Here is a 27,831-nt window from a genome sequence, read left to right as displayed (position 1 = left end):
GCAACATTACTATAAAATTTCCCCTAAGAAGGTGAGAAGGGTGCAAGGATCACCTTAAGCCAGCTGCTACTTTTTAACTTATTACAAGGCCTTGCAAATATCCCTGAGAACATTTCCAACCTGAGCGAGCGATTGGAGCAGCTGCCTGGCTAGAACTATTGCAGTGTAAACATAAACATGTAGAGAACACTACTGGTTTTAATTCACAGGAACATGGCAAGCCAGGCAGAGGCTAGTCTTGTGTAAATAGAGGAAGACGGGATGTATTAATATTTTAGTTACACGACCGACCGTTTCCATTCTCTGGAGCTGTATATATGAGGTAACTAAGAAATAGTGGTTAAATTTCAAGAAATGGGTGTTCTATAGCCAAGGCTACTATTAACTTTACATTCCCCAGTGTGCTGTGGAATAGAACAGAAAATTTTTCACTGGAAGGTCACCTGGTGTCAGCTTCTGAGCCAGATGTGCCTGTGGTGCTGCCTGACCAGCTGTCTTGAGTTGGCGACCTCTTGGGTGTTGAGAGGCCAAGCAACGCCTAGAAGTACCCCACTTCACGACTCCTGGCATGGGCAGGGGAAAAGGAAAATAACGAACAGACTGAGGGAGAGAAAGTGTCAAGGTGCTGCCTTCAGATCATTTGAAGATTCCTGTGTCAGACTGCTTTACCCTCGTTTACAAGCAGAAAGACGTACTATCGGACACATTAGCTGAAAATGCTAATGCAAGATCTGTACCAGCAGTAACCGCTAATTCTTTAGCCATAAGGTACCTCATTCAGTATTTAAGGGGAAAACATCTGGTAGAGTCAGAAGTTGGGAATAACCCTGGACATAACCTTCAAACATGCTCAGTACTTAGGACTCGACCATATGGAACCATCATACAAATCAAGAAAAATCTCCCTTCAGTCGGGTGAGCTTGGCCGCCCTAGTGCAGTGTATGATTGGCGCAACCATTTGTGGGGAGCCTACCAATCCTGCTTGGCAGGGTCACAAAAATGGTAAAAACAGAAAAGCACTAGACTTGGAGTCAGAAAAACTATCACCCTTGCCTTTGCCTCTCCCATGCTAGAAGACCTTTGAAAAGTCATTAAACTCTGAGGTTTCTTCACTCTGTAAACTGGGGATAAGGAATACAAATATGAATTACAACTGTGAAGATGGACTAAGGTATGTAAGGGCGCTCTAGAACAATCCCTAGCAAGCTAAATGTTCAACTATTATTTGTTAAAATGACCCACACTTTTTAAGGAAAAAGATATTCTAATACAGAAAAAAATATGCACCCTAAACTCAAACCCATCTCACAGTCGAACCTCCTAAGTGATGAATGGAGTAACAGGAGGAGGTTAACACTAATGGCAGATCTCAGTCCTCCAGAAAAGAAAGCTTCTAGTACTGTGTTGCTGAGGCTTTAAATGAGATAGGGTAGTGCCCCCTTATCCTCGCCAGTGGATGACTGAAACTGCAGATAGTACCGAGCCCTCTCTGTGACTTTTTCTCTACATCCATCCCTGTGGTAAAGTTTAATTTATAAATTAGGCACGGTAGAGATCAAAACAACAATAAAATAGAACAATTATTATAATAATATACTGTAATGAGTTATGTGAATGTGGTCTCTCCCTCTCAGAATATCTTCTTGTACTGATACTCACCCTCGTCATGATGGAAGATGCTAAGGTGCCTATGCGATGAGCTGAAGGGAGGTGAATGACCAGGCACTGTGAGAGGCATTAGGCTACTACCGACCCTCTGAGGATCCATCAGAAAGAGGACCATCTGCTCCTGGACCGCGGCGCACCGCGGGTAACTGAGCCACAGGAAATGAAGCTGCAGACAAAGGGACTACTGTCATGCTTGTGAGGAAATTGGTTCAGAGGCCAGAAACTGTTTCTATAAAGCAACCAAATAGTCGACAGGCTCTCTGTGAAACATGATCACCACCTCAAGTTCTTTGAAAGATAAATTTCTGTAAAAAGACCTCAGAAATTAAAAGAAAGGACAAAAATCTCATCTAGAGTACCTTTTATTTCTAAAAAGCATCTCTTAAAATAATTTCAAAATTCTGTGCATATGACACTTGTCCATGTCATGCCGTTAGGGAAAAAAGGCAAGGATCAGGCATTACTTTTGTATTATTATTAGAATTAGCACAAAGGCTGTGGACATTAATTTCCACAAGAAATTAATGGTAGCTGTGGTTCAAAAAACCCCGTCTCCGGGCTCACTGTTTATTCCCCCAGGACAAACCCAGGGAGCTGCTGCATTTGATAGAGGAGATGGTAAGAAACACAGGCGAGGGCAGGTGTCAAGGAGGCCTTTGTGTAGTCAGTGTGTGAACCAGCTGGCCAACAGTTGCTTTTTGGTTTCTAGAAAGCTTTCTAGAGGACAGTGATGATCACAAGAGTCCCCTAAGGCACACTGTAGATACTGACTGACTTCTTTGGGCCCAGAATTATTATTATTTTAATACAGAGAGGATAAAATAGCATTCTTTAATTCTGGTATTTTTCTCAAGAAATCTTCACTGGCTTTTTGACAAGTTTTCAGAAATCATTACATACACTAAAGCAATTAAGAATTCTAGAGGACTTACACAAACTTTTCCTGAATAGTTCAAAGAATGAGGAACGATAAATGGTGATATTTTTAATTCCACACTTGAGCTCCATAAACAAGTTGGATTTATTCTGAATCTGCCTTTTACTTTAGATTCAGATGTAATATAAGTTAGGAGGGGGAGAAGAAATGGCCTACTACCAGCGCCATCAAAAAAGAGGGAGGTGGGAGGTTGAGAAATAACCTTTTTTTTTTTTTCATAGCAAAAGTAGCTGCTGTAAGAAGCAGTCCTTACTAGGGTACTACCTTCCACTGCCAGAGGCAGAGGATAAGGAAGTAAAGAAGGAATGGGGTGGGGCGCCTGGGTGGCTCAGTTGGTTAAGCGACTGCCTTCGGCTCAGGTCATGATCCCGGAGTCCCGGATCGAGTCCCGCATCGGGCTCCCTGCTCGGCAGGGAGTCTGCTTCTCCCTCTGACCCTCCTCCCTCTCATGCTCTCTGTCTCTCATTCTCTCTGTCTCAAATTAAAAAAAAAAAAAAAAAAAAAATCTTAAAAAAAAATAAATAAATAAAGAAGGAATGGGGACACTGACATGACATGTTCCTATTACTCGGAACTAACAATGAATCACTCTAGAGAAAGCCAATGGAAAAGAATATTAACCATTACCCAGGAAGATAAAATGCGCCGGATCACTTTGGGTTAATGTTCAACAGATGGGATGATAAACCGCACGTGGCAGCTCCTTCTGTGGAGAACACAGACCCAAATATCCTAAGCCACAGATGGCCTTTTAGTAGCTCCAAAATGAACCTGGCTTCTCTTAGTACTTAAATGTGTCTTAGCTAATGGATTTGAGGATCCAGAGTTTAAAAGTGTGAACATTGGAAGGAAAAAATTTTATTATAAAAGAAAAAAAAAATCAAGATAGCTCACCAGTTTGCTCTTACCCTATGCAAACACAAAAGTAGCAATTAGAATACAGAGTAACCCAATGTCTGAGCCAACTGTCAGAGTCCAAGGAGGAAAATAATCTTTACTGCATTAATCCCATTTCCCCCCACTCACTTCTAGCTATCCTAATCAAAGTGCACCAAAACCCTTAAAAAATATCACTCCCTAAGACACTAAAACTCAGAACATAAAGACACATTGCATGATAAAACTGAACAGACAAACACACTTCAGACCTTTCCTCGACCAACTTTTAAATAGTATTGCTTTAGGGAGAAGATTTCATTTAAAAAAAATAAATTTAAAAAAGAAAGCACATTTAAAACATCAAGTTTTGGTGATCAGGATAGTAAAGTAATTTTATTACAAATTTCAGGATCTAAAAAGTAATTTGTTACATTTACTGAGATAAATCTGAGATGACCTGTATCAAGCATGTGTGTCCTGCATGGTGACACTGACCCTCACTCATGAAAAGACACAGTCCCACCCCCCCATTAGGGATGGGATCAGCCAGATGAAAGAAAGTTATGCTGATTCTCAACTAGCACATACTGATTAGAATCATTTTGGTTTATCACTCTGGCATTTGGACTGTAAAGAGTTCAGGGAAGAAGTCTTATTCTTGAACTCTGAAAGCCAAATTAGAATCTCAAGAAATTCAAGCTTCTCTTTTCCTACTTTTTATTTCAATGGTATTTAGGGAGATTTTCTGTATAACTCTTATTGAGTTATGATTCAATTGGTCTGTAAGCCCAAGTATGAAAATCCTTATCACATGGGAAGAGACCGCAGAGAGGCTGGTTGACCAGTAAGAAGACTGAGGCCAGATAAAGGGAAAACACACAGCCCAGATTATAGACAGTGACCATCCAGCAACAGAGATGCTGCCAGCAAGTAACCATAAGCTCAGAAGGGTGGCCACACACAAAAGGGCCAGAAGACACTCGTCCATCTAAGTCATCCTGCTTATAAATGAGACAAATACCGCTCTCTAGCCAGCTACTTGCCCTCGCATCCACAGGCAGGGAACCCTAGGTCTCTTTTATATTTATTTTTTTTAAGTTGACTAACGGCAACATCTTTACAAGGTGGAGCTGGAGAAGCATCAGGGACTTAACGGGTGCGGACCAAGCACTCTCCCATGGGGCCTTATAAAGCACCTGGGGGTGAAGAGGAGCCGTGTAGTACCTGAGAGGCAGCTGAGACATAGGGGAGAGCACCCTCATGCTACAGGACCGAGAAGGTGGGGAAGAAAAGAGGAGCCACAGAGGAATGGCTGCAAAACACAGCATGTTCACCAGGAAAGATGAAATTCCAGGGGCAGGAACAAATCAGTAGCTGAGGAGCCCACAGCTAAGCCCTTTTTTTGCCTGGGAATTTCTATCCCAGATTCTCCTAAATTAACCCTTTCCCTCTGGAGCTGTGGCTCTCCACGGGAACAATTTTGCCCCCGGAGGACATTTGGCAATGTCAGGAGACATTTCTGATTGTCACAACCGGGGGAAGGGTGCTACTTGTATTTAATGGGTAGAGGCCAGGGATCTTGCTAAACATCCTACAGTGCAAAGGACAGCCTCCTACAACGAAGAATTAATCATGATGTCATTAATGCCAAGGTTGAGAAACCCTGTTCTAGAGGGAGTGCCTGACGCATAAGATTCTGAATTTAGCAGGAGCCAAGGCCCTTGGAACTTAAAATCAGACAAACGTGAATGCTCTCTACCCGAAGCCCTACTATGTGAATCAATCTACTGCCTTGTTGAGCAGAAGTCCCCCATTATCCCAGAGTGTTCCACAAATGTCCAAATCAGCTGTTGGTGGTTCAAATTCAGTCAGTACAGCTAAAACCTGACATCTTTTTTGTTTTCTTTCTCTTCTGAAAAATCTGCTATTTCTTTCTCAGAGCCAGGGCGACCCCAACTGCCACTGCCAGCATGGCGATGGCGGCAGCCCCTCCAAACAGCAGTATAGACTTGCCCTCAGACAGTGGGATGGCTTTCCCTTCTCCTGCAGGGGAGGGGCCTTCTCGAAGGCCCCCTCTCCTCACACGCATCTCCTCTTCACTCAGCAGTGTTGCTGTGGGTTCCAGTGTGGGGGTCACCTCCTCTTCCAGTTCAACAGATTCAACCGTTGCTGCTTTTGTCTTCAGCAAGTTCTCTTCTTCAGCAAGTTCAATGAACGAAGACGTAGCAGGGCTGACTGTCTCCACTGTCATCCCTTCTGTGTCGGGCTCCCTCATCTCCAGCAAGGAAGCAGCAGTGATATGTGGAAGCAAGGGAGCTGGTGCTTCCGGGAGCGCCTCCCGCAGCTCCTTGGTTGGCAGGATGACAGATGCCACGGCAGCCTCTTCCACGCTTTCAGGAATTTCTTCTTTCTCCACATGCACAATGTCAGAATTAGAAGAGTTGTTCTCGCTCTTCTCTCCAGCCCCGTTGCTATCTAAGCTTTTGACTTCTTCAGGATCCATTGCAATCTGCTGCCAGGACTCAGGACCTAGGGACACTGGGAGGCTTTCTGTGTGCCAACTCTGACTAGCTGACAGTGAAACAGGTAAGCTCTCTGACTGCCAAGAAGTAGTCACAGTAGGAGACTCTGGAGGACTGACTTGTCCAGAGTTGTCACTGGGCAGGATATAAATGTCATTGCTATCTTCGGCAACAATTCCAGGGTATTCCTCCTCCTCTGATTCAAGGTTAAAGACAGTGCCCTAGAAAAGGAGGAGAGTCAATACAAAGAATGGTAAATACATTTAAAGTAAATATAAATCTTGGATGCCTGGGTGGCTCAGTCTGGTTAAGCATCTGCCTTTGGCTCAGGTCACGATCCCAGGGTCCTGGGATCAAGCCCTGCACTGGGCTCCCTGCTCAGCGGGGAGCCTGCTTGTCCCTCTCCCTCTGCCTGCTGCTCCTCCTGCTTGTGCTCTCTCTCTCTGATAAATAAATAAATAAATAAATAATAAAAAAAAAATATATATATATATAAATACATATATAAACATGCATATATATCTGGGGGTGCCTAAATCGGCTAAGCACCCGACTCTTGGTTTTGGCTCAGGTCGTGATCTCGGTGGTGGGACCAAGCCCTGCGTCGGGCTCCATGCTCAGCACAGAGTCTGCTTGAGATTCTCTCCCTCTGCCCCTCCTGCTTGTGCGTGCTCTCTCTCTCTCAAACAAATATTTTAAAAAATAAATATAAATCTGGAAAAAAATTCTTTCCTAAACTGAAGTTCTAGAAATAAATACATTGTCTAAGCCTACGTAGTTTCTGAATTTAAGAATTTCCATGTAAACCGCTGTAGAGGAAGAATTTTTAACAACATCGTCCTTTGACCAGTTTCCTTGAAGCTAAAAAACCAAAATTTGATTTTTATATTTAATTCAATGTATGTATATTTGATGCAATAATTAATGTAAAACAGCAGAGAAAACAAAGACAAGAACCTTGCTCTTGAGGAATTTCTCACTTAGTAGGGCAGTGCTATCCTGCAGTCCAAGTGCTAGTAAGAGTTCAGATGGGGAGATGCTGACTTCTTTTGGTGAAGGCTGCAGCAGGCAGGGAGATGACAGAGCTTCCTGGAGCATTTTAGCTATCTGAAGGATGGGTCAGGTTCCATGGTGAAAGCATGTACAAGATACGCCACCAGCAAAAGCCACAGAAATAACAAAGAGGGGAATAGTAAGTCACCCAGTTTAAGGAGTGCACAGTGTACATGACGAATAGAAGTTCAGTTGGGAAAGGGACCCTGGAAAACCTGACAGAGAGCTAAGAAATATGGACATGATTCAATACGAAGTGGTTAGTCAGTGGAGTCTTTCAGCTCCACAATGACAGTCACAGCTCCGCTTTAAAATTATGTGAGAGCAGTGGCTACAAGGAAGCCAAAAATGCAAGACTCGTTCTTCTCTCTTTAGGAAGACTCTTTACACCAAAGTAATAAAGATAAACAAAGCCAGTCTTTGTTTTCACACGTAGCAGTTTAGTTTAACAGGACCCAGCATGTGCTTGTGGCCTATTAGGTACCATGTTAGGCACCAGCATTATAAGGAAGAATGAGATGAGACTCCATTTCTGTTCTTAAAAAATTCACTGTCTAGATGTGAAGACTGACATATGAATAACTAATTTCAATAGGATACAGAAAGCTTTAAGACAGGTATATACACAGGACGGTAGGGGAGTCCAGAGGTTACAATGTGATCAGAAAAGCAGGAAGAGAGGCACCTAGCTGGCTCAGTTGGTAGAGCATGCGACTCTTAATCGTGAGGTCATGAGTTCAAGCCCCATGCTGGGTGTGGAGCCTACTTTAAAAAAATAAATAAAATATTAAAAAAAAAAAAAAAAAAGGCAGGAGGGCGCCTGGGTAGCTCAGTCATTAAGCGTCAGCCTTCGGCTCAGGTCATGATCCCAGGGTCCTGGGATCGAGCCCCACATCGGGCTCCCTGCTCTGTGGGAAGCCTGCTTCTCCCTCTCCCACTCCCCCTGCTTGTGTTCCCTCTCTTGCTGTCTCTCTCTGTCAAATAAATAAATAAAATCTTTAAAAAAATGGCAGGAAGAGAACCAATGGAGTGTAATGTTCATAAAGACCTAATGAAAGCTTTACAAAATGTCTGGATGACACTCGGACATGCTACGGAGAGTCTGAATAGGATTATGTAAAACAAATTAATTCCTATTTTATTTTGTGATTATAGCTGTTATTCTATGAAATAGAATAATTTTTCTATTTGAAGACCAAATAATTTGGTCTTCAATCAAGACCAAAAATTTTCTGTATACATTAAGACTCTAATATAAATCAATAGTCCCTCTATCAGCCCCACATAAAAGGAAACCAGAAAAACAACTGAACAAGTAACATGATCATAATGTCAATATTCTAACTGCCCCACATTTCACCTCAACCCTTGCTTTAATCTCTTGAAGAAGTCCTAGAGGTCATCAGGGATAGTCCATGGATGAATATAAGCAGAGAGACAAAATAGTAATTAAAAATACAATATTTGTAGGAAAAAAGAACTGGTTTGAACCCCAGCTCCACAGTAAATCTGAATGCTTTGCTTAACCATTTAAACCTCAATTTCTTCATAAAAGGAAGATGACTGGCAAGGTTGTTACAAAAATTAGATACAGTATTTATAGTGCTTAGCATAGCCCCTTGTACCTAGTAAGCAATCAATAAATTAGGCTGTGTTTTCATTATCATTGTTTTGGTTGCCGTTGTTTTTGTTGATGTGGTGGTGGAACAAAGAGCTACTCTAAAACACCTAGCCTAAAAAAAAAATTTTTTTTTTTAAAGATTTTATTTATTCATTTGAGAGAAAGAGAGACAGAGAGAGCATAAGCAGGGGGAGAGGCAGAGGGAGAGGGAGAAGCAGACTCCCCACTGAGCTAGGAGCCCGACGTGGGGCTTGATCCCTGGACCTGGAGATCATGACCTGAGCTGAAGGCAGACACTTGCCTAGCCATCTGAGCCACCCAGACGCCCCCCAACCAAAAAAATTTTTTTAAAAGATTTTATTTATATATTTGAAAGAGAGACAGAGATAGCGACAGAGAGCACTGGTCGGGGAGGGAGAGGGAGAAGCAGGCTTCCCGCTGAGCAGGACCCGGGATCAGGACCTGAGCCGAAGGCAGAGGCTTAACTGACTGCGCCACCCAGGTGCCCCTAGACTATAAATTTTTAAAACTGAAAGCAATTTGGGACGCCTGGGTGGCTCAGTTGGTTAAGTGACTGCCTTCGGCTCAGGTCACGATCCTGGAGTCCCTGGATTGAGTCCCGCATCGGGCTCCCTGCTCGGCGAGGAGCCTGCTTCTCCCTCTAACCCTCCCCCCTCTCATGTACTCTCTCTCTCTCTCTCATAAAAAAAAAAAAAAAAAAACTGAAAGCAATTTGAAACAATACCCTTCCCTTGGATAGAAAAGGTAATTAACAAACTTCTTCCTCCTTCCTCATCTCTTCTAAATAGAGGTATCACAAAAGTAAAATCTCTCTTTACAATAGTATACGTTAAACCAATATATGGGTTATTTCTATGGGATAGAACTGTAAGAAGTGTATTCTATACACTTTTTACAATGATCATGATTTAGTAAAAAAAAAAACTTTCAATTTTTTTTTTTTAAGAATGTACATATAAATTGGGGTCTGCTACCTCCTAGGAACTTGAGATTAGTGGATATTCAACAGTCTCAACATGAGCTGTGAAATAATTTGAGTCAGATGAAGAGAATCTCCTGCATTTCTTTTGTACAGGTCTCTAAAACAAAGGGCAGGGCATACCATTAGAAATTGGTGTTCTTTTAAAAAATCTTTTATTCGTTTTTTAGTATTGATATTTACATTCATAAAATTTACATAACCTAACATTCACCATTTTTAGGTGCGCAATTCAGTGGTTTTTAGTATATTCACGATGTGTGCAAACATCACCACTCTAATTCCTGAACATTTCCATCATCTCAAAGAGCAAGCTCCTGGCCAATCACTCCCAATTCCCCCACCTCCCTCCCCTGGGAAGTTCATATAAATGGAATCATACAGTATGTGGCCCTTCACGTCTAGGCTCTTCCACTGCACATAATGTTTTCAAGGCTCATCCATGCTGTAGTATGTATGGGTACTTCCTTTCTTTCTACGGCTTTGCAGTATTTTGTTGTATGGCTATACCACATTTTCTTTATTAATTCATCAGCTGGTTGACATTTGGGTTGTTTCCACCTTTTGGTGATTGTGAATATCCACAAAGTTTTTGTTTGACCACCTATTTCCAATTTTTTGAGGATATAGCTAGAAGTGAAATTGCTGGGTCATATAATTCTATGTTTAATTTATTGAGGAACTGCCAAACTATCTCCCAAAGCAACGGTACCGTTTTATATTCCTCCCAGCAATGTACAAGGGTTCCAATTTCTCCACATCCTAACACCTGTCACTGTCTGTTTTATTTTTTTATTTTTTAAAGATTTTATTTATTTATTTGACAGAGAGAGACTCAGCAAGAGAGGGAACACAAGCAGGGGGAGTAGGAGAGGGAGAAGCAGAGTCACCGCCGAGCAGGTAGCCCGATGCGGGGCTCGATCCCAGGACCCTGGGATCATGACCTGAGCCGAAGGCAGACGCTTAACAACTGAGCCACCCAGGCGCCCCTGTTTTATTTTTTTATTAGAACCATCCTACAGGGATGTGAAGTGATATCTTATTTTGGTCTTGATTTGTATTTCACTGATGACCAATGATACTGAACATCTTTTCATGTGCTTGGGGTCATGAGTTTGAGCCCCATGTTGGATGTAGAGACTACTAGAAAAAATTAAATAAATTTCCTGTGAAGTTGTATTTACCTACCTCTTTGCCAGAACACAATTCTTTTTTTTTTTAAGATTTTATTTATTTATTTGAGAGAGAGACAGCGAGAGCAGGAACACAAGCAGGGGGGGTGGGAGCGGGAGAAGCAGGCTTCCCGCGGAGCAGGGAGCCCGACACGGGGCTCGATCCCAGGTCGCTGGGATCATGACCTGAGCCGAAGGCAGACGCTTAACGACTGAGCCACCCAGGCGCCCCCAGAACACAATTCTAATTAGTCATGCAAATCCTCTACACTTGTTACAAAGGGATTTCTCTTTGCCAAATAATTTATACATGCAAAGGTTTATCTGTTTATTAAATCATCTCTTCAAGGAGCTCCATTGTGAAAACGAGAAATAAGGAATAATTTTACAAGGAGGGAAAAAGGTAGTAAAGTAGTAATAATATAAAGTAGCATGAAGTTCATAATTGTATTGACTTTGGTACACTTGTTTTATGTATTTGCTTTCTCAAAATCTCCAAGTGAGAAACTAAATATGGCTCAGCAGCTTTCAATCCTCTACCTTCAAGCTCTGCAAAGTAGTTAAAAAGAAGGGTAAGGAGGCCTTGCTGAAGCTTCAGTGTTAATTCATGGAAAGCAAACTACCAATGTCTTTCTGGATATAAAATAAGTATATGTTTTTATCTCATAGAGGGGAGTAGTTTCCCTGCACTCTTGCTGAGTCTGACAAAGATCTTGGTTTTACTGAAAAATGAATTCAACTTCCCCCACCCCCCAATATGGCAACTCTTAGACACCATTACTATAACTCAGAACAGAAGAGATGAATCTAAGGTAGCATCTGGCCATTAGATAAAGGCTCAGTTTGAATTTTATAGAACAGAGTAAGTAGTGCTACATTTGAAATTATTTCTAATTGTCTCCTTCAGTTAAAAAGCAAGAGGGCAAAGTCATACAATATTTAGAATAATATATTATTTCTTCTTGGGCACATTAAATATTTTCCCAGGAAACCAAATATAAATTTTTTTTAAAAAAAAGGCTGCAGTACAGGGAGGAGGTAAGGCCAATCTTCCCTTTCTTTTTTTTGTTATTTAAATTCAATTTAATTAACATATAATGTATTATTTGTTTCAGAGGTAGAATTTAGTGATTAGTTGCATATAACACCCAGTGCTCATTCCGTCAAGTGCCCTCCTTAATGCCCATCACCGTTCTCCCATCCTCCCACCCACCTCCCCTCCAGCAACCCTCAGTTTGTTTTCTATGGTTTAGAGTCCCTTATGGTTTGTCTCCTTCTCTGATTTTCATCTTATTTTTCCTTCCCTTCCCTGATGTTCATCTGTTTTGTCTCTTAAATTCCACATATGAGTGAAATCATATATTTGTCTTTCTCTGACTTATTTCGCTTAGCATAATACGCTCTAGTTCCATCCACATAGTTGCAAATGGCAAGATTTCATTCTTTTTGATGGCTGAGTAATATTCTTGTGTGTGTGTGTGTGTGTGTGTGTACACACACATCCCACATCTTCTTTATCCATTCATCTGTCAATGGACATCTGGATTCTTTCCATATTTTGGCTATTGTGGACATTGCTGCTATAAACAATGGGGTGCATGTGCCCCTTCGAATCACTATGTTTGTATCCTTTGGATAAATACCTAGTAGTTCAATTGTTGGGTGTTCTCTCCTTTCTATTCCTAGAGCCATTAGCCCAAATTTGTGTAATCACAAATTAGGTGTCCCATATAAGAGGGAAGACTTATCTTGGCAAGGTTGCTCATTGTTCCCTACAAACGCTGTACTAAATCCCCAAGCCCTGTCTTCTTATTCATGTAGATAATGGTGCTAACATTTTGAGGAGCAGAAAATATTTCACAAATATAACAAAAGATGTGAGACTTTTCTTTTAAAACTGCGCATTCACACAAAGCATACACACCATTTTAGGAGAAATTTCACACTCCCTGAAACTTATCCATGGTTACCAGCTAAAGACTCCTCATCTGGCTACATCTGGGTCCGGCTTAAATTCTAACCCCTCTGGACTGAATCCAATCCCCCTCTTATTTCTCCTGAACTCATAGCTCTGAGTCTAGGTTACACAAAATACCATAATTATACTTTTGTGCCATACTTCTCGCTAATTTTTTCACAAGTATTAGTCATTCCCCAACTAGATAATAACACCTCAAGGGACGAAAACATGCTTTAAAAGTCTTTGCTATCCTCCTTGTAATGCCTAACATAAGCCAAGTAAATAGTGATGGTCAGCAAATGCTTAACAGGAAAACTGGTCCCATCTTTGGATACAAAAGAAGCGCTGAACACCAGCTATTTTGATTTTCTCAGGCACTGACAGGTACTGTTCTTTATTCATTTCTAGATTTCTATGCATACGCAGTGTTTGTTGTCCAAGGTCACATACTGCTGGTGCTGAAGAGAATTCAAACTCCCCTCTTCTGACTCAAGTCACCCAGAATGCCCTCCTCCTCAGTTCTGCCCTTCTGAATCCTTCTCATTACCTTTAAACTCTTAAATGAGTTATCTGTTCTCTTTGCTTATAAAATATATAATAAATTGTGTGTATCTGTCTTATACCCCTACTAAGTTCTTAGAGATTAAAGATACTTTTTTTTTTTAAAGATTTTATTTATTTATTTGACAGAGAGAGACACAGCGAGAGAGGGAACACAAGCAGGGGGAGTGGGAGAGGGAGAAGCAGGCTTCCCACCGAGCAGGGAGCCCGATGTGGGGCTTGAACCCAGGACTCTGGGATCATGACCTGAGCCGAAGGCAGGCGCGTAACGACTGAGCCACCCAGGCGCCCCTAAAGATACGTTTTTTTTTTGAAACCAAACAGATCTTTTATTTGCAGCCGTCACTGGGGCCGTTTCTTGTTGCTTATTTGTTTGCTGGCCTGCTCTTCCAGATGCATGGCCAGGCGCAAGGCCTTGATGACATAAAGATACGTTTTTAAACATCTTCATTGTACCGGATTTTTTTTTTTCTCAGCCTCATGCCAAGTGCCTTACAGAATCCCACACATATTATATTACTAGAATTATATATAATATATACTAATAGATTAATATTAATTTAGGGGGAACTTAACGACAAGCCGATCCAGCTCATGGATCTGGGGTCTTTTCCACTGAGGAACATCTCTGTCATTTCTCTTTGTGCATGATTGCTGCCTTGGAATCACAAAGATGGAACATGTGTCATAACCTGCTGTTCTAGACCTTCAAGCCTCTCTGAAGAGGAAACACATCTGTTAGCCAACCTTTTCTACTAAACACAGAGAAAAAAGACACCCAGTGGAGGTCTGAGCAGAACCAAGTAAGTTCAGGACTGCTTTTTTCATAACCAAAACTCAGTTTAGGATATATCACAAATGGCTCAAATGCAAAAGTTTAGACATAACAAATAAAGTCTTGCTATTCTGAGTCATGGCCACTCCAAATCACCTAAGCTGGATCTCACAACTCATCCAACTAATATTAGCCTTGGTGCTCTCCAACATAAGTCTTTCACACTTCTTCAAGATGCGACTATACTTCGTCCAAGAAGCATTTCCTGATTGAGCTCTACAACCATCATTTCCTTTCTTGGTATTCTACACTACCCACTAAAAAATTTATACTTCACCATGGCTTTCTTGATTATTTATTTTGAACAATTAAACAACTGGCTTCATTATGTTTATAGTTGTGTTTAACTAATAAACATATAGTCACCAATCTAATAAAGCTTAAGAAGTTTAGAATTAAAATCTGTTTCAAAGGGTCTAAAATCTAGTTGGGGAGATCAGGTAACATAGCAGCCCTCAAACTCTCCTGCCTAATTAGAGATACCTGTGAAAGTTTTAAGACTTCCTATGCTAAAGTTACAACCCATAACAATTAAATTAGAATCTCTGAAGGTGGGACCCAGGTATTAGATCTTGCTCAACAAAAATGGGTATAATGGCTGCAATCAATTTGGCTTCCTCAATATCCTACCCAAAGCCCAAACATACTCTAGCACAATGAAAAGGCAGAGGTAAGATGATTAAGACTACTGAGTGACTATAAGGATATTCTGAGTTTGCTGATTCTTGATGAACCACCAATAACAGAGAATGACAGTAGACAACACGAATGAAAATAGCTACCCAGGGAACCATTTCTGTAACCTTTTTGGAAGAGTATACCTGGAGGTCCAAGAGTAAGGAAGACCCAGTCACCAAAGCCAGATCAAGAGTTAAACTCAATTTTCCTGTGAAGTTGTACTTACCTAGCTCTTTGCCATAACACAATTCTAATTAGTCATGCAAATCCTCTAACACCTTGTTACAAAGGGACTTCTCTTTGCCATGTCATTTATAGACTCAAAAGTTTATCTGCTTATTAAATCATCTCTTCAAGAAGCTTCATTGTGAAAACAGAAATATAGGCTCATATAAAGAATAATTTTACAAGGAGGGAAAAGTAGTGAAGAAGAGTAGTGATAGTATAAGGTAGCATGAAGTACATAATTGTCCCTTACTGACTTGACTTTAGTACACTTGTTTCATTTATTTGCTTTCTCAAAGTCTCCAAATGAGAAACTAAATATGGCTCGGCAACTTTATAATTCTCTATCTTCAAACCTTGCAAAGTAGCTAAAAAAGAAGGGTAATGAGGCACTGCTTAAGATTACATTTTTCTTCTTCATTATTGAAACTCAACGTTTAAAAACTGGGTTCTTTCTGTTAAATGAAGAGGAAGAAGCTGGAAAAGAGTGTTAAGAGAATTATACCACTGAATGAACCAATCACAGTCTATGACCCCCAAGAAGCAAGTAAGACTACCCTATTTTCTCAAAGAAACTGCACGTCAGGGTTACGCAAAACAGTCAAAGAACGTCAGTTACTCCACTACTAGTAACTTAAAACAGTGTGTTCTTGTTAGCCTTCCATGAACATTGTCCAAGTTTCATCTAAAAAACTCAAAAAGTACTCCTAGCCACCCTCACCTCCCAACTGAGTCATTAAGAGATAAAGAATGTAACTTCTCACGTTGTTTATTCTTAGTCTTCGAATCACATCTGCTCTCATTCCGTTCACACTCCATGCCACTTCAAGAGAAGTACAGTACAGCTGGATTCACAGAGCCGCTTTACAATTACAGAGCTCTTCAAACAGAAGGTTATCCAAGGGTCAGAGCGGTCTTAAGTGCTCACTGATAAGAATTCTCAACAAGTTACTTCTCTGCACTTCTAAAAACAGAAACTCTCATAGCAAGAACTGATTAAAAAAGCAAAAACAAAAACAAAAGAACCATAAAACAAAAGGCAAAAATTTCAATCCCCAGAAAGGAAACCTTTGCTGCTTATTCTTTAGGGCTGTAAGCCAAAACAAATGAAATGGAAATTTAAAAAATTCGATCATGAAGAAATAAGGGAAGAGTTAACAAACTGCAATAGAATTCAGTATAAAATGACATTTTGCTTTATTTTTAACAGCTTAAAGCTAACAAGAGTTAAGAACAAACACTCTTTGTTCCCTTGCTCAAGAAGTCTGTCAAATTACAATCTTGGAATAAAATATGGCTCAGAAGTCAATTCAGATTTAATTGCTTTTTTTCTTGCTGTCATGGCCTTCCCTGCCTTACAATTTATTTCTTACTTGGAACGTGATATTTTAATAAAGATTCACCAAAAATTTCATGCTCTTATGTAAGAAGCATTAAAGAAAGAATAGATGACCACTGAGACTTTTACTCCTGGGACCAATTCATATAAAGCAAAAATATAAAAATAGAGGCCTCTCTCTTAACAATTACCGTTAAGAGTAGGCTTTCACGGGCGCCTGGGTGGCTCAGTTGGTTAAGCGACTGCCTTCGGCTCAGGTCATGATCCTGGAGTCCTGGGATCGAGTCCTGCATCGGGCTCCCGGCTCGGCGGGGAGCCTGCTTCTCCCTCTGACCCTATCCCCTCTCATGCTGTTTCTCTCTCTCTCTCTCTCAAATAAATAAATAAATAAAATCTTAAAAAAAAAAAAAAAGAGTAGGCTTTCACTAAAAGATAAAGAGCTTTTTTGGATAATACTTTGGGTAAAATTTAACACATTAGGGTTGCGTGGGTGGCTCAGTTGGTTAGGTGTCTGCCTTCGGTTTGGGTCATGATCCCACGGTCCTGGGATCGAGCCCCGCCTTGGGCTCCTTCCTTAGTGAGGAACCTGCTTCTCCTTCTCCTTCTCCCTCTGCCTCTGCCAGCCGCTCCCCCTGCTTGTGCTCTCTGTAAAATGGATAAATAAAATCTTAAAAAAAAAAAAAAAATTTAGCAGATTAGGGGGAATAAAATCTACAAGTAGTATTAGAGCCAGTCCAACAATCTAAAATCATTTTTAGCACAAAATATTTATGTTGTTGGAAATATTTTTTTAGTCCCATTGATATAAAAAACATAAAGGAGTAACTTCCAGGACTCAAAAACACAAAACTAATTTGGACCAACTATCAGAGTTTAAATATGCACAAAGAATCAGAGAACTGTATCTTTCTTTGAAAACAAAAACAAAAACTAAACCAGAGAAAGCCCAAAGAGATTAACTTGCCCCAAGGTCTCTGAGCCTGCTATGAGAACAGCTTGTCAGTAACATGCAGTAACCCCCACGTACTCCTACCATGTGCCCTTCTGAAGATTTTACTGATATTAACCTATTTAAACCTCACAAGGTTACAGAGTAAGCCTTATTATTATTTCCACTTTACAGACCAGGAAACTGAATCAACTGAAGAGGATAATTGTTCAAAGTCACTGAACTGGATTTAAGCTCAGGCAGTTTACCTCCAGAGACCATGCTTTTTATCAACTACATGACATTAACTCTTGGGCTGAAGTCCTCTGATTACCATGCAGATGCTTTCCCCTGAGTTTACTGCAAGAAGTAAATAGAAAAGGTTATTCCTGTTTTCTTCAAGCAAGTACACGAAGTACACAAAGACATGTGCATGAAACCTTTCCAATAAAAAGGGAGAAAAGAAACTGAAATATGGAGATAAGGGGAGTATCTTTATTTATTTATTTTTTAAAAGATTATTTATTATTTATTTATTATTTATTTGAGAGAGAGAGAGAATGAGAGAGAGAGCACATGAAAGGGGGGAGAGTCAGAGGGAGAAACAGACTCCCTGCTGAGCAGGGAGCCCGATGCGGGACTCGATCCCAGGACTCCAGGATCATGACCTGAGCCGAAGGCAGTCGCTTAACCAACTGAGCCACCCAGGCACCCAAGGGGAGTATCTTTAAATAAATGTAAGAAAATATAAATGTAACTTTGGTTTTGGTGGTAGGAACAAAATAAAAACAGCTTGCAGATCATTAAAAGAACCACTTCAAAAATGTGCAGTTGCTGCTTTATTCTGCTTGTATCGACTGCATTTTGCTTCCTTTTTTTGGGTTCACATCAGTTACAAATTATTCTGCCACTTCAAGCAGTATTTTACCTTCAGGGTCATAGCTGCTGACAAATTGAGCTCCCTACAGACTTAACTTTTCCATCTGAAGATGCTTTGGCAGAACTCCAAAGACATATTCCCTGGTAAACTCATTTAGGGACTCACCTGCCCTAAGATGTACCAACAAACCGTTACGGTTACTTCTTGGCCTTTATACAATATCTATCTCTCAAGTATTCCCCTTAAAAAACAGAAACAGATAATTACTCTTCTACATTCAGTCAAGCAGGATACCATATGTCTCTCAGATCACTATTAACCTAAAATGAGAAAATGCAAAGTGGGAAAGATATTTCAGAGAAATAATTTTCCATCTATTTAATGATGACCAAGACCCACAAAAAATGTATTTTGGAACACAGTGCAATGAATACTCACACCTGCATATAAAACACATGGACTTCATGAAACAGTACTTACCCTCATTACACTAAAATTATTTCAATCACAAAACCCACTTAGTGATTTTTAGATCACAAACTATGTGTCACCTCCCGGAGTATAAAAACTCTGCTCTTACCTAAAAGTTCCCAAAAGACAGTCTTCAAATATTCTTGGTTACAAACAAAAACACTTTTTGTGGCTTCTATTCTTAAAATGGAAATGAGAAGCTTTAAGTCAAAGAGAAAAAAGGCAAAAATTAATTTTATTCAAACTACTTAAATATTAAATATTGGGGCGCCTGGGTGGCTCAGTCGTTAAGCTGCTGCCTTCGGCTCAGGTCATGATCCCAGGGTCCTGGGATCGAGCCCCGCATCGGGCTCCCTGCTCAGCAGGAAGCCTGCTTCTCCCTCCGCCACTGCCCCTGCTTGTGTTCCCTTTCTCGCTGTGTCTCTCTGTCAAATAAATAAATAAAATCTTTAAAAAAATATATTAAATATTATAGTAGACATCAGATGACATTTTTACGAATAAGCTTTTATGTAATTTAAAACTAAATCTTTCATAGTAAGTATATAGTTTAGTACATGACATAGAAAATAAAAGAGAAGCCTTACCACGGTGGACTTGTACTGCCCTTTTCAGGAGACAGACTTACTTCTAATGTAGCAACACAATCCCAGGAAATGAAAGACAGTGAGAAAGAAGAGGGAGGGAACAAGGATGAGTCAGGAAGAATCATAATATGCCAACTAGTCTGTGCCCTAAGTGCGCTGCAGGGCATTGAAAAGTCAGAATCAAAACACAAAGGAATCTTCAGACTCAGGGAGAGGAAAAAAATACACACTCTTAAAGACATATCTGAAAACCTGACATTTGTAAAAATGTAGCATTTTCACAAAACACTTTTATATCATTATTTCTGTGAGACAGAGAGCTATTCTTCCCATTTTGTAATTGATAAAACTGAGGCTCAGAGAAGTTAAATGAATTTCCCCCAAAACACAAGACTAATATTTGGCAGAGCTGGAGGCCACAAATTAATCCTGTGGATTTCCAATCTTTATTAACTCGCCACTCTCCGGCAGGGTTAAAAAATAAAGTAAAAAGAGAAAAAAAACAAAAGCCCTATCTTGTAATTCTAATGCCACATAAACAAAAATAAAAAATTATAATCTGGGCGCCTGGGTGGCCCAGTCATTAAGCATCTGCCTTTGGTTCAGGTCATGATCCCAGGGTCCTAGGATCGAGCCCCATGTCAGGCTCCCTGCTCAGCGGGGAGCCTGCTTCTCCCTCTCCCACTCCCCACTGCTTGTGTTCCCTCTCCCGCTGTGCCTCTCTCTGTCAAATAAATAAATAAAATCTTAAAAAAAAAAAAAAAAAAGACTGAAAATGTCTATGACAATATTGAAAGAATGCAAAGACAAGCCACAGACTGGGAGAAAACAATTTCAAAAGACACACCTAATAAAGAATTATTATCCAAAATATACAAAGAACTCTTAAATAAGAAAGCAATCAATCTGATATTTAAAATGGGCCAAACACCTTAACAGATACCTCACCAAAGAAGATGTACAGATGGCAAATTAGCATATGAAAAGATGCTCCACATCATATGTCATCAGGGAAATGCAAATTAAAACGAGATACCACTACACATCTAGTAAAATAGCCAAAGTCTAACACCAACACCACCAAATGCTGGTGAGTCTATGGAGCAAAAGGAACTCTCATTCATTGCCAGTGGGGATGCAAAATGGTACAGCCACTTTGGAGGACAGCTTGGCAGTTTCTTACAAAACTAAACATACTCTTACCAGACTGCACTCCTTGGTTTTTACACAAAGAAGTTTAAAGCTCATGTCCACACAAAAACCTGCACATGCAAGATTGTATCAGCTTTATTCCTAATTGTCAAAACTTGGAAGCAACTGAGATCTCGTTCACTAGGTGAATGGGTAAATAAACGGTGGTACATCCAGACAAAGGAGTGCTAAAAATTCAGTGCTAAAAAGAGATGAGCTATCAAGCCATAAAAAGACATAGAGGAAACTTAAATGCATATTACTAAGTGAAAGAAGCCAATCTGAAAAGGCTATATATCACACGGTCCCGACTATATGACATTCTGGAAAAGGAAAAACTATGGAGACAGTAAAAAGATCAGTGGTTGCCAGAGGTGAGGCAGGAGGGAGAGTCAAACAAGTGGAACACAGGATTTTTAGAAAAGTGAAACTACTCTGTATAATACTATAGTGGTGGATATATGTCATCATGAGTTTGTCCAAATTGCAGAATATACACCAACAGTAAACTGTAACATAAACTATGGTCTTAGGCTGACAATGATGTGTCCACAGAGGTTCATCAGTTGTAACAAATGTACCGCTCTGATGGGAGATGTTGATAACACAGAAGGCTATGCATGTGTGCAGGCAGGTAGTATATGAGAAATCTCTGCACCTTCCCTCAATATTTCTGTGAACCTAAAACGGCTCTACAGTCTATTAAAAAAAATCCACACCAGTCATGTTACTGAGAAGCCTCAATAAAGTGCTCTTCTCAATACCAGTACAATGGAAAAATCATCTCAAATATAATAAGACAAAAATGATCACAAAACATAAATCACAGAAAAAACAAAACTATCTGTCGAAATCCAAAAGGCATTTATCCCAGCCATTTCTTTTTATAATTTAGAGAACAAAATATTATTTTCCTCTCTGCAGATCTATATGCCCAAACCCTTCATCCAACAGATTATAGCTGCCATCACCTCCTCCTTTCCTGTAGGTTTTCAAAATTAGTTCCACTTTGACAGCTAGACAGTTTGTTTTACCCTGATGTTGTGTTCAAGTGGCTGAAGACAAACACATTACCCACAGAAATCATACTATAGACTTTATATAACAGACATGCAACATCATGTAGCCAAATCACTCTCCTCTAGAAGAATGACCATAATGGTATTAAGACCTGTCAATGTAATGTTTAACACAAAGTACCTTAAAGATGATTCATGCTGACACTCTGTATCAGAGGATACATTTTCACCAATTCGTCAAAAAAGCAATCTCTTGGTTTTAAACACACGAAAAACAGAGTGCTTAGACCTAACAATGTGAAATACAGATTGGGCATTCAAATTTAGAGATTAAAAACACATTAAAAAATTTAAATATCGGGCGCCTGGGTGGCTCAGATGGTTAAGCGTCTGCCTTCGGCTTAGGTCATGATCCCAGGGTCCTGGGATAGAGTCCCACATCGGGCTCCCGGCTCAGCGGGGAGCCTACTTCTCCCTCTGACCCTCTCCCCCTCATGCTGTTTCTCTCTCGCTCGCTCTCTAAAAAATAAATAAAATCTTAAAAAAAAAAAATTTAAATATCAACAAACTAGTTATTCATATTATTGCTCTTTTCTTTAGCACACACATTTCAGTTGAATAAATGAGCTACTTTCTCTGTAACAAATTATAATAACCAAAAAACTTTGATGTATTATATCATAATAAAACTGAAAATTGAGAAGGGAATGAATTATATTCCCTGTATTATAATTCTTCCCTTGTTGTAAAGCACCATGTAGGTGAGGAAGATTCCTGGGTGGAGCTACCATGAACAGCAGCAATGGCAATGATAATGGCAATGAGGAAAATGGGGGGCTGGCTCATGTATCTTCCTCAACCCTCTATCTACACTGGAGACATGGAAGAGATTCTTTTGAGAACACAACATGAATCAGGACAGAGTAGTTCAAGGGGAAGTCCTTACTGTGACAGTCCTTCCCCACAAAAAGATGGGCAGATTATATGTTTAATGTAGAAATGCACAGCAGCAGAGATCATAGCTCTCAGTCAGAAGTTAGAAAAGCTGATGCTTTGAAGCAAAGTATAGACTGTATGTCTGACTGGTCCAGCAGGCCTGAAACCATTCCTCCAGGGAGTTCCACTTCAGTTTCCACTCCGTTTCTGGGAGCATGAGGAAAAGTGAAACCAGAAAGAAAGGGGGTATTTTTTTTTTTTTTTTTTTGCAGACTCTCTTCATTCCATCTCTCTTACTTTCTCATGCTTTGGCTTTGGATCTAGGCATCTATATTGAAAATGACTGAGCGTACCTTCTGCCAGCACCTACTGAGGGAAAGAAAAGCTCCTTGAAAAGTATGAGACATATGAAGTGGTATATTATCACAGCAGTTTACTTGAACTTGAGACCACTGTAAGCATGACCCAACTTACCACCCTATTTTTGCATATCCAAGTTCCAGTAACTCTCAAATCCAGTATTTTATTCAAACTCTGTTGAGGCATTTTACTAACCTCATTCCCTCTTTGGCCTGTAAATTTAGAATTTCCTAGCAGTTGACTGTTATTTAGAAATTTGTAAGCGCTTCCTTCTTTTCCCACAAATGCCACCAACAGATTATAATTTTGGCAACAATGCTATTGTCTCCCTTTAGTGTCACCAGACATAGAACTGCAACATTCATGGTAGAAATTTTACTTTTGCAATATAACTACCACTTCTTTCTTAAGACGAAATCAGGGGCACCTTGGAGGCTCAGTCAGCAAGGTTCAGTCAGTAAGGCATCCAACTCTTGATTTCGGCTCAGGTCACGATGTTGGGGTCATGGGATTCAGCTCTTCAGGCTCTGAGCTCAGTGCAGAGTCTGCTTGAGCTTCTCTCCCTCTCCCACTGCCCCTCCCCCTGCTTGTGCTCTCTCTCAAAAAAAAAAATATAAATCTTAAATAACAAGGGACGCCTGGGTGGCTCATTCATTTAAGCCTCTGACTTGATTTCAGTTCAGGTCATGATCACAGGGTCATGAGATTGAGCCCCACATGGGGCTCCATGCTGGGCGTGGAGCCTGCTTGGGATTCTCTCTCTCCCTCTTCCTTTGTCCCTCCCCCGCTCTCCCTGTCTCTAAAAAAAAAATAATAAATAAATAAATAAAATCAGGTTAGCAAATGATACAGAAGCTTTGTTATTTTGTTTTGTTTTTCAAGACAAAGGAAAGCTTCCCTAAGTTTGAATTTATAGTTATTAAAAAAAGAAAAGAGGGGCACCTTGCTGGCTCAGTCAGTAGAGCATATGAGTCCTTTTTTAAAAAGATCTTAGGGGGCACCTGAGTGGCTCAGTCATTAAACGTCTGCCTTTGGCTCAGGTCATGATCCCAGGGTCCTGGGATCGAGCCCTGCATCGGGCTCCCCGCTCAGCAGGAAGCCTGCTTCTTCCTCTCCCACTCCCCCTGCTTGTGTTCCTGCTCTCGCTGTGTCTGTCTCTGTCAAATAAATAAATAAAATCTTTAAAAATATATAAATAAATAAAAAGATCTTATTTGGGGCACTTGGGTGGCTCAGTCATTAGGCGTCTGCCTTTGGCTCAGGTCATGATCCCGGGGTCCTGGGATTGAGCCCCCGCATCGGGCTCCCTGCTCAGCGGGAAGCCTGCTTCTCCCTCTCCCACTCCCCCTGCTTCTGTTTCCTCTCTCGCTGTGTTTCTCTCTGTCAAATAAATAAATAAATACATAAATAAATAAAATAAAATAAAAAGATCTTATTTATTTGAGAGAGAGAGATCACCAGCAGGGGGAAGGATAGAGGGAGAAGTAGACTCCCCACTGAGCAGGGAGCCCAACATGGGACTTGATCCCAGGATCCTGAAATCATGACCTGAGCCAAACGCAGACCATTAACTGACTGAGCCACACAGGCACCCTGAGCATATGACTCTTGATGTTGGGGTCGTGAGTTCAAGCCCTACGCTGGGCCTAGAGCTTACTCAAAAAAACAAAAACAAAAACACAAGACACACATACACAAATATATCCTGGGCAATAAAAAAACTATTTTAAACCAAAAACTAACTAAATAAGAAGAAATTAAGAAATAACAATAAAAATGAAAGGGAAGATACAACTTCATACACTATAAAAGAGAGGTTTTTGGGTTTTTTTTTAAAGACAGACAGAATGGGGGCGCCTGGGTGGCTCAGTTGGTTAAGCATCTGCCTTAGGCTCAGGTCATGATCCCAGGGTCCTGGGATTGAGTCCCACATCGGGCTCCCTGCTCAGTGGGGAGCCTGCTTCTCCCTCTCCCACCACCCCTTCCCCTGCTTCTGCTCTTTATCTCTTTCTCTCTCTCAAATAAATAAATAAATCTAAAAAGAAGGAAGGAAGGAAGGAAAGAAGGAAGGAAGGAAGAAAGAAAGACAGACAGACTATCACATGCAGTGCCTCATTTGGACGTCTGCCTACTCTACATTCTTCTATAAATGGGACCTTGAGTGCCTGTTTTGAGGTTCTAGCAGGGGAGTCAAGCTACTCCTATACCCTTGATGGAAGAACAGTCCTCCTCTATTGGGGAAGGTCGTGTTCTTCAACCAAGCGCAGAGCCTCAGGAGGGACACACATGGAGGGTGAAAGAGGAAGGGACACCCACCTAGCCAGCCAGATCAGTCAAATCAAACCTGGCAATCAGTGGGGTGACAGCTGTCACAGCCAGATCACCCTCACATCCAAAAGAGAGGATATTTTTGAGACATTTAGAAATTTGAATGCTAATAGGATATTTGAGGATATGAAGAAATCATTTTAAAATTTTTGATGTGATAATGGTAGTGTGATTAAAAATAAAGAAAACCGGGGCACCTGGGTGGCTCAGTCGGTTAAGCGTCTGCCTTTGGCTCAGGTCATGATCCCGGGGTCCTGGGATCGAGCCCCACATCAGGCTCCCCGCTTGGCGGGGAACCTGCTTCTCCCTCTCCCTCTGCCTGCTGCTCTGCCTGCTTGTGCTCTCTCTCTGTCAAATAAATAAATAAAATCTTTAAAAATAAATAAATAAATAAATAAAATAAAGAAAACAAGGACACCTGCATGGCTCAGTCAGTTAAGCGTCTGCCTTCGGCTCAGGTCATGATCCCAGGGTCCTGGGATTGAGACCCACATCTGGTTCCTTGCTCAGGGGGGAGCCTGCTTCTCCCTCTGCCTGCCACTCCCCCTGCTTGTGCTCTCTTTCTCTCTCTGTGAAATAAATAAATAAAAATAATGAAAACCTTTATTTTTTAGAGATACATACTGAGGGCGCCTGGGTGGCTCAGTTGGTTGGGCGACTGCCTTCGGCTCAGGTCATGATCCTGGAGTCCCGGGATCGAGTCCCGCATCGGGCTCCCTGCTTGGCAGGGAGTCTGCTTCTCCCTCTGACCCTCCCCCCTCTCATGTGCTCTCTCTCTCAAATAAATAAATAAACTCTTAAAAAAAAAAAGAGATACATACTGAAAAAAAAATTTTGTTTTTAACTTTTAAGTAGGCTCCATGCTCAGTATGGAGGCCAGTGTGGGGCCTAAACCCACAACCCCGAGATCAACACCCAACCTCAGATCGAATCAGACGCTCAACCAACTGAGCCACCAGGCGCCCTGAAAAATTTTTTAAATTCCAGTATACTGAACATACAGTGTTGTATTAGTTTAAGGTGTACAATATAGTGACTCAATTTTATATAGTACTCAGTGCTCATAAGTGTACTCTTAATCCTCTTCACCTATTTCACCCATCCCCCCACCCACCACCCAACATACTAAAATTTTTTTAAAGATTTTATTTATTTATTTGAAAGAGAGAGAGGGATAGCAAAGAGTGAGCATGAGCAGGGGGAGCCCAATGTGGGACTTGATCCCAGGACCCTGGGATCATGACTTGAGCCAAAGACAGATACCCAACCTACTGAGCCACCCAGGAGCCCCCATACTGAAATTTTTCTAGATAAAATCATGTAATGCCTGGATTTTGCTTCAAAATAGTATTAAGAAGGGACATGACTAGGGTGTGAATAAAGCATAATTGGCAATGAATTAGTGACTGTTAGCTGAGTGATGGGAGTCATTATACTATCTTACCTATTTTCATACATGTTCAAAATTCTCCAAAACAAAATGTTTAAAAGTAAATAGTATATGAGAGAATTAAGATATAAAAATCCATTGCACTCTCCTCCAAAAGAATAAAAATAAAAGGGTATAATGAATAGGTCTACACCAACAATTCAGAAAATTTAGGGATAATATCCAGGAAAATTATCAAAAGTTGACAAGAAAGAGGTGCCTGGGTAGCTCAGTCAGTTAAGTGTCCAACTCTTGATTTCAGCTCAGGTCTCAAACTCAGGGTCGTGAGCTCAAGCCCCATGTTGGGCTCCACGCTGGACATGGAGCCTTCTTAAAAATAAAATTAGGGGCGCCTGGGTGGCTCAGTCGGTTAAGCGGCTGCCTTCGGCTCAGATCATGATCCCAGGGTCTGGGATCGAGTCCCGCATCGGGCTCCCTGCTCGGTGGAGAGCCTGCTTCTCCCTCTCCCTCTGTCTGCCGCACTGCCTGCTTGTGCTCTCTCTCTCTGTTAAATAAATAAATAAAAATATTTTTAAAATAAAATTTAATTAATTAATTAATTAAATTAAAAAAAAAAGTTGGGGCGCCTGGGTGGCTCAGTCATTAAGTGTCTGCCTTCAGCTCAGGTCATTATCCCAGGGTCCTGGGATCAAACCCCACATCAGGCTCCCTGCTCAGCGGGAAGCCTGCTTCTCCCTCTTCCACTCCCCCTCCTTGTGCTCCTCTCTTGCGGCCTCTCTCTCTCTGTCAAATAAATAAATAAAAATCTTAAAAAAAAAAAAGTTGACAGGAAAAACCAGAAAACTTCCCTCAAAGAAAACACCAGGTGATTTTACATGCATGTTATAGGAAGCAAGGCACAATAATTTAAACCTCATATAAACTATTCCAGAGTATAGAAAAAAAGGAAACACTCTTCCCAACTCTGGATTCTTTTATGAAGCCAACATACCCTTAAAACTGAAACCAAACAAGAAAAATTACAGTCCAACCTCACTCATTGAGATTGATACAACTAAATGGTGAAATAATTAAAAGCACTCATTTTAACATCAGGAAAAAGACAAGGATGTCTTCTAACACCAATTCCATTAATAGTGTACTGAAAGATCCTGATTTTTTTTTTCAGTTTTTAAAGTTAAAAAGATAGAGTTATTAAGGAACAATTTTATCATTATTCCCAGACCGTATAATTTTCTGCGTAGAAAACCCAAAGGGGGGGCGCCTGAATGGCTCAGTCAGTTGAGCAAC

General features: G+C 40.7%; 1 protein-coding gene, 1 non-coding gene and 1 pseudogene across 26 annotated transcripts in view; 2 read left to right on the top strand and 1 right to left on the bottom strand.

Moving 5' to 3' along the window:
* BCL2L13 (BCL2 like 13) overlaps window positions 1–27,831 on the bottom strand; it is a 103,311-nt gene that overhangs the window by 10,681 nt on the left and 64,799 nt on the right. For 7 of the 25 annotated variants that reach the window (XM_064591768.1, XM_064591769.1, XM_045874149.3 and 4 more), the window contains 2 exons: window positions 6,965–7,114; window positions 2,016–6,228 (listed from right to left, as the gene is read on the bottom strand). The exons of 2 other annotated variants lie outside the window; for them this stretch is intronic. In XM_064591768.1, coding sequence (XP_064447838.1) covers window positions 5,410–6,228; window positions 6,965–7,114 — 969 coding nt within the window. In that variant the 3' untranslated portion in view covers window positions 2,016–5,409. 16 more of the 25 variants (XM_064591774.1, XM_064591784.1, XM_064591785.1 and 13 more) reach the window with 14 other exon arrangements.
* On the top strand, window positions 7,744–7,816 carry TRNAK-CUU (transfer RNA lysine (anticodon CUU)). Its single transcript has one exon. It is a non-coding gene; the product is annotated as a tRNA-Lys (tRNA).
* LOC123844104 (BCL2/adenovirus E1B 19 kDa protein-interacting protein 3-like) lies at window positions 22,317–22,836 on the top strand (annotated as a pseudogene).

The sequence above is a fragment of the Mirounga angustirostris genome, unplaced genomic scaffold (assembly GCF_029215605.1).
Source record: "Mirounga angustirostris isolate CCGP_5_RB_7025 unplaced genomic scaffold, mMirAng1.0.hap1 SCAF_5, whole genome shotgun sequence".
Lineage (NCBI taxonomy): Eukaryota > Metazoa > Chordata > Mammalia > Carnivora > Phocidae > Mirounga > Mirounga angustirostris.
The sequence above is the reverse complement of the archived record's forward strand: the minus strand, read 5'-3'. Positions and strand labels throughout refer to the sequence as shown.